Source organism: Brassica napus, unplaced genomic scaffold, assembly GCF_020379485.1.
Source record: "Brassica napus cultivar Da-Ae unplaced genomic scaffold, Da-Ae ScsIHWf_3160;HRSCAF=3982, whole genome shotgun sequence".
NCBI lineage: Eukaryota > Viridiplantae > Streptophyta > Magnoliopsida > Brassicales > Brassicaceae > Brassica > Brassica napus.
The window spans coordinates 1-6,928 of record NW_026016380.1 but is presented as its reverse complement, the minus strand read 5'-3'; the positions used below and the strand labels follow the sequence as shown (position 1 = coordinate 6,928).

General features: G+C 35.0%; 1 protein-coding gene and 1 pseudogene across 1 annotated transcript; one reads left to right on the top strand and one right to left on the bottom strand.

The window, feature by feature from the left end:
- The first annotated feature begins 437 nt into the window (after positions 1 to 437).
- Positions 438 to 1,335, top strand: LOC125603337. Its single transcript, XM_048774427.1, has 3 exons — positions 438 to 591; positions 694 to 781; positions 872 to 1,335. The coding sequence occupies exons 1-3, from the start codon at positions 449 to 451 to the stop codon at positions 1,124 to 1,126; spliced, it is 486 nt and encodes a 161-aa protein (XP_048630384.1). The 5' UTR covers positions 438 to 448; the 3' UTR covers positions 1,127 to 1,335.
- A 1,895-nt stretch (positions 1,336 to 3,230) lies between these two features.
- Positions 3,231 to 5,686, bottom strand: LOC125603338 (annotated as a pseudogene).
- Between the last annotated feature and the right edge of the window lie 1,242 nt (positions 5,687 to 6,928).

Here is a 6,928-nt window from a genome sequence, read left to right as displayed (position 1 = left end):
TGACTCTCAAACTCGAATTGCGAGCTTTCTACTTTAACAATTGACTTAATTCCAGCAATTTTGATTGATTTAATTGACTTAATTCGAGCATCTTGATTGATTTTCTCGGTTATGTTTTATGTTCTTTTTGGTTCTTGTTTTGGTTTAATGGATTATCCACTCTTAAATCATAAAATTTTAAAAGTTTTGTCACTTTGAAACGTGTTATTTGATTTATGTTCTTACATCCTTTTTATAACTAGTTACATACATCGAGACCTGTTCTTATGTTTGGTTCTTGTTTAATTTAGTGATGGAGTGTATTATTTGAAACTTAAAGTATGTCTCTTTGAAACATTTATTTGATTTATGTTCTTATACCCATGTATTTAACTAGTTACATAACTCGAAGCTTGTGCTAATGGTTGACTCTTTTTCTTATGGATTTCCGACCTGTGTTAGGGCGTGTATGGAAGGGTCAAATGAAGTTGGTTCTGTTTCAAGAATGTTTTCAAGTTTTCAACCTTCTGAGAACAGAGCTGTTGAATCAGCTGTTCCACAGGTTGCTCTCTTAAGGCTTTTGCTTTTCTCAGTGAAAACACCGCCGCGCAGGTATAATCCATCTCTTCTCCTCGCCTTTCTCAGTTCGAATTTTTTTCCGTTAAAGCTTCACTGGTGCTAGTCTTGAGAGTCTGATCGTTTCTCATTGTACAGTCTGTTGTTACTTCCCATTGCGTCTGACCCAAAGGTGTGGGATGCTGTCATGGAAAACAAGGATCTCATGAATTTCTTGAGACCAACAGTAAGAACTTCCTTTTGGTGTTTAAATGTCTTTTATATGACAAATCAATCTTGACAGAAAGTTTTTTTTGTTTTTGTTTCCCGTTTGCTGCTGCTTCAACTAAGGATGAAGCTGACAATGACGACAAATCTGAACTTTCTAGCGAGACTGAAAGTGAAGAAGACAGTGAAGAGAAGCCAATCCAGCTCATGGAGATTCTCGCGAGACATGAAGCTGAAAGCTGTTCAAATGATGGAAAATGTATCTTCCTACTTTGGGGTTTGTTCAGGACAGAGACTTTCACAGAGGGTGGACAGGAGAGGAAGAGGATGTTGCTCAACGACCCTACTACTCTCTTTGGATTAGCTGTTTGCGTTATTTTCATGGTAGTTCTGAAACGTGCTAACAAGTTCCAGTTTCCTTTTAAACTTGCCGATATAGCTTATACTACTGTGTTCTCTTTCTGCTACTTCATTATCGTTTAGAGTTTTTTTTTTAAACTGTTCTACTTATGTTTGGAATGATTTGGAACTTGCCTTTGATATTTTCATAAATAAAAGTATGCTTGGGTTGAATTATATATGTAATTGCAATTTATAAGTTTATATTCCCATCATGTAAATCAAATGTGTACTAGAAAACTATCATGGTAGCTATGGCTGCATAAGACATTGGGGCCCGTTTGTTTCTCCATCTGGATGAGCCATTTGGACGAAAATGAAAGTTTTGTTTGTTTAGACACTAAAAGTGCAATTCATTCAGATGGATCATCCGGATGACTTTTGGAAATTTAGGCTTAATTTTAAAGTTCATCCAGCTGAACCAATTTGGATCATTTGAATGGAGATGGTCATTCAAAATGTATAATGTCTATTATGCCTTAATATAATTCACAAAATTACAAATCTAACATAATATCATTTTGTCACACACGAAAACTGACAAAACCACAAAAATGTGTTTTCCCGCAAAAAATCTAAACTAATTTTTTTCACGCCAAAACCCCAAAAACGCATTTTCTCGCCAAATTGTAAAAACGTGTTTTTCCACAAAAATTCAAAAACGTGTTTTCCCGCAAAACCGCAAAAACGTGTTTTATGCCAAAATCACAAAAAACATGTTTTCACGCCGAAACCCCAAAACGCAAATTTCCGTCAAAATCGCAAAAACGTGTTTTCCCGCTAAAATTGCAAAATCTCGTTTTTTCCCCGCCAAAATTGTAAAAACGCATTTTCACGCCAAAACTCCAAAAACGCGTTTTCCCGCAAAAACCGCAAAAATGCGTTTTTCCGCTAAAACCAAAAAATCTTATTTTCCCGCCAAAACCACAAAAAAACTCGTTAATTTTGAAATAATTATAATGTAAATATATTAGACTAAATAATTAAATGTACATAGTTAAAATTAATATCAAATAATATTATTAAATCAACACAAGAGTATTTTGGCAATTTGTTTATTAAACTCATTTGGATGGAAATAAAAACAAAGAAACAAACATAAGATCCATTTAGATAATTCATCTAGATGAACTATGTGGATAGACAAACAAACAGTCACAAAAATCTGAATGAATCTTCTGAATAGATCATACAAATACAAATGAATCGAGATGACAAATGGTGAAACAAACAGACCCGTTGTAAATTTATAAATTTATACGGTAGTCATTAGGAAGTTACAGCCGGATTTTACTCTTACTAGGGCTTGTTGAGTTTGGCCGGATTTGAGGAAGATTGCCGTGAACATATTGCTCAACATGACCGTGAACAGAGCTAGCAAGGCAAGGCTGTGGAATCAGCGTTGCTTAACAAATCTGATCGTTTGGGATTATTTTGTTCTTACTATAGCGTTGCTATATGGTTGGCTTAAAAACGACGTCGTCTGCAATACTGTGGGTTCCTACGCTATTGTTGAAAGGAAGTTGGCCGGAATCCAGGAAAGATCCGGCGGCGCTTCTTATTGAGTGGGGTTGTTTTACAACGGTAAAGATCTTGATATCAATCAGTCATTTGCTTAAATGTAACACATTTTGCTTTTAATTTCAATATAAAAATAGGATTTCTATCAATTAATTTTGAGATCGCTATATTTCTGCTTGAATCTGTTTCACATTGCCAAAAAAAAATTTGACCTTTTTTGTATGAACAATCCGTATATATTCCTCCGCCTTTGACCTCTCATTTCTCCTGCAGAAGCTTGTCAGAATCTAACGAAGAAGAGCTAAGATCAACCCGTTCCGAATGAAGCAACGTTCGAAACCATCGAGCAGAGGCTTTAGGAACCCTTGTTAGGTTGTTCTTATAGTCCACATAGTATATCCCGAACCGGACAGTGTAACCAGAGTTCCACTCCCAGTTGTCTAGCAATGACCACACGAAGTACCCTCTCACATCACAACCATCCTTCCTGCATACCCCAACCCAATCAGTTTATAACTTCATTTTCTCAGGTTTGTAAAGTCTTATTATTACCTAATGGCAGCTGATAAGTTGGAGAGGTAGTCTCTGTGGAAGCTAATCCTCTTGTCATCTTGTAATGCTTTCTCCATGTCTTTGAATGGGTTGTTCTTCTCATCCATACCGTTTTCTGTGATGAAGACAGGAGGTTTCCGTAGACGTCTTTGAGATACACTGCTAGTTTCTGATTCCCCATGGGACTATGGTAGCCAGCTTGATCCTGCCTATGTCCTTGTCAAGTAAATGTTTCTCTTCATCAGACTATTGCCCTATTAAGTCAACATCTTCGGTTTTTTTATCATCAGAGAAATTACATACTTTTTCTCCTATAGGTACTCCTCCTCGAAATGCTACAACAATTTAGTGAGCAACAAGAACATCAGTAGTGAAGATATGATCTGAGAGATAGTGTGTGTGTGTGTATGGATCTTACAGCTTGTGATCACTGCTGCATCAGAAGAAGCATCTTGTAGAATCAGTTTCCTTATCCTTGTTCTGTCGTTCCTTGTGTACAGTGTCGTGTAGTGGTTGATTCCAAAGAAGTCAATGCCCCTTTTATGGTTTTAGACATCTCTGCTGTTATCTCTGGTAGTCTCTCTTCCACTAGTCTCTTCATTGAAGCTGGATAGTCTCCATTATAGAGGATCCATAAACCTATTTTCACATATCATTCAGTTTCTTCTTTTACTTACTTTCTCTAATGCAAAATTTTCATATACAAAAGTGTATCTTTATTATTTTACCATCCGATCCCAAAATCCATTGCCCTACGAGCTGCATCTCTGTCCTCATCACAATCAGACATTGGCTCAACCATTTTGCATCTAACGACATCCCTATTCGACCCACCTTGTTTCTTCTGCATTTTTACATTTCCCCACATTATATTCTGTGGACCTAAGATGTTCATTTTTTCTGTTATCTGTGTTCTTTACCTTGAAGTGTCTCTGGTATGTGTGGTAAGCAGCGGCGTGAGACAAGAGAATGTTATGAGCTACAACATAAGGCTCCACAGATGACTTCCCTTCCTTACAGAACCAATGTCCCAGAAGCGAGCACCTCCCTGGAGCCTGTATCCCTGTGTCATAGCCTTGGATCGTTAGCCCGCGTGGCTCATTGAAAGTGATCCAGTACTTCACTCTGTCTCCGAATGCTTTGAAACAGGTGAATGCATAACGCTCGAAATCATCCCTGCACACTTTTCTTAGCATTTCATTTTGTCTTCATGATCAGGATTTAGCATTTTACTTACACGACTTGTCTGCTCAGCCATCCTTCATATCTGTCTTCTAAAGCTTGTGGGAGATCCCAGTGATACATGTCACATAAGGTTTGATTCCTTTGGCTAAAAGTGTGTCTATGAGACTGTTGTAGTACTCAAGCCCATCTGGGTTTACTTCCCCTGTTCCATCTGTTCAAACCCAAGTTTAACATACCTCTTAGGCTTAGCACATCTTAATGAATTAGACTTACTAGGGAATATTCTAGTCCAAGATATAGAGAATCTGTAAGCATCCATTCCCAGATCTTTCATAAGATCTATATCACTCTGTGAAAGCAAAAAAAAAAATCAGAAAAAGTGTTCTTGCTTGTTAGATTCTCTCATTTATTTTTCCTGTTGCGTCTTATCTTAGATTTGTTTGGACATGGTTGCTCTATGGAGAAGCACCTTATTTTTTAATCTTCAAGTATAAGTCAACTTATGCTTCTATTTTAGGTAAACATACATACATGGAATCTATGATATTGATCAACCGTAGTATCCGCATTGCTGAAATCCAATATCTTCCCTGTTGATCAATAACAAATAAACATTAAAATTGGACTTTTCTGGGTTCTCTGTAACTTTTTGTTTGATACCTGGTTTCTTGGTGAAAGTGTCCCATATGCTATCTCCTTTGTTTCCTTCATTCACAGCTCCTTCAAACTGGTTTATTGCAAGAGAGTGTTGTGGTTTGATCAAAATATTTGATCATTTGAATCTTTCTTGAATCAGTTTGTAGAAGAAGGAGAAGAATGTCACCTGGTAAGCTGAAGAAGCTGTCCCGAACACAAACCCATCTGGAAAACTCTCTCTGGTAATAGATTCCGATGAAACTTGCTGACGAGACGCGATGAAGAACAGATACATAACCAGGACGCGAGTCTCATGATATATTCCATTCGTTGGCTGGCATGAATAAAGGAAAGCGAGACAGAGAAAAGATATAGGAGTGAAATTGTTTGGGAAAGGAAAGATTTGGAGGCAAGAAAGTGTGAGTTATTATGTGCAAAGCAAAAGGGCTCCTCTCTTATGTGAAGGCTCTTCTTTGGTGTTGACATTTGTGTTTCTCTCTTCTTATATTATTGTGTACACGTTGCTTTTACTTCTTCTGCCAAAGACTAAAAGTGTACTCTAAGATGAATATAAGTTTGTTAGTGAGACATTGATTCACTTAAATAAATACCTTTGCTTTTTTGCATTATTATTTTCGTGCAAGGGACTGATGATTTGTTATTTTTGTAACTCCAACTACAAGGTAATCCAATTGAAAAATAAAGTCTAGTTTATTTTTAGTTGTGTATAGAAATTAAATAAAACTGAAAGCGCGGGTTTATTTTCTTTTTTTTTCAATGGTCAAAATATTTAGTAAATTTCATATTTCATATATTTGTGTTTTATTTTATAAAAGACTTAAATTTTTTATCTTTTTTTATCATGTTTCATTTTAAATTACTATTTATGTTTAAAAAATTAAACTTTATTTTTTTAATGAATTAAGTTGGTATAACTCTGATGAATTAATTTTATTATGTGGTTTATTTTTTAATAAAAATAATTATATACTTTTAATAAAGATTTATATTTTTCAATGAAAAAATCATTTTTTTTTATGAATGCTTAAATTATATTAAGAAAAAAAAAATTAAGAATGGTTGAAAAAAAATTATTTGAACTTGGACTCAATGGCCCAAAGGAAAAAAAAATGTGAGAATTGGATCTGATTTCTTAATCGGTCCAAATGGCCCAAGAGAGATCTGATGTGGACAGTGGGCTGGATCAAAAAAAAAGGCCCAATATAGATGTGTTATTAATATTACTTGATTGCCCTTAATGAAACATGCAATGTTAGGGGTGGGCATATCGGTTTAGTTTCGGGTTCGGTTTGGGTTCGGTTTGGTTTGGTTAATTTGGTTTTATAAAACTCAAACCAATTAAAACCAGTAGCTTTGATTTGGGTTCGGTTTGGGTTTAGTTTAGTTCGGTTTGGTTTAGATTTAGTTTGGTTTTCTTTAAAAATCTATGAAACAAAAAACAATTTAAAGCTCGATAACAAAAATCTTAACCACGCCGAAAGAAGAAATACATAATAAGCAAAGATCAGACTATTTGTAATCTAATTAGTGTAACAAAGACTTGTAAGCATTCCAAAACTTATTAACTAAAAGACTATTTGCATCTACCTTTTTGTTTTTATTGATCCTATAATAACTTTGTACATAATTTAGAGAATGAAAATTGGAGAAGATGAACGAAACGAGATGGCTACGATTTAGATGCTTATAGTCTTAGGTTTTGTTTTCAGTACAATCTTTATGTGTTAGGATTATTTGAATCATATTTGGATTTTTTTAAAAATATATGGAAGTTAAGAAAAACTGAAAAAAAGAAACTTTAACTAAAGTTTACAATATTGTTAACACACAAACACCACATATCTTTATATAA

Bases quoted from the DNA above. Each gene is read 5' to 3' on its own strand.
- LOC125603337 (XM_048774427.1), top strand. From the start codon at position 449: ATGGAAGGGTCAAATGAAGTTGGTTCTGTTTCAAGAATGTTTTCAAGT. The intron at 592-693 runs GTATAATCCATC...CTCATTGTACAG, and splicing joins GTGAAAACACCGCCGCGCAG to TCTGTTGTTACTTCCCATTG. The intron at 782-871 runs GTAAGAACTTCC...TCCCGTTTGCTG, and splicing joins TGAATTTCTTGAGACCAACA to CTGCTTCAACTAAGGATGAA.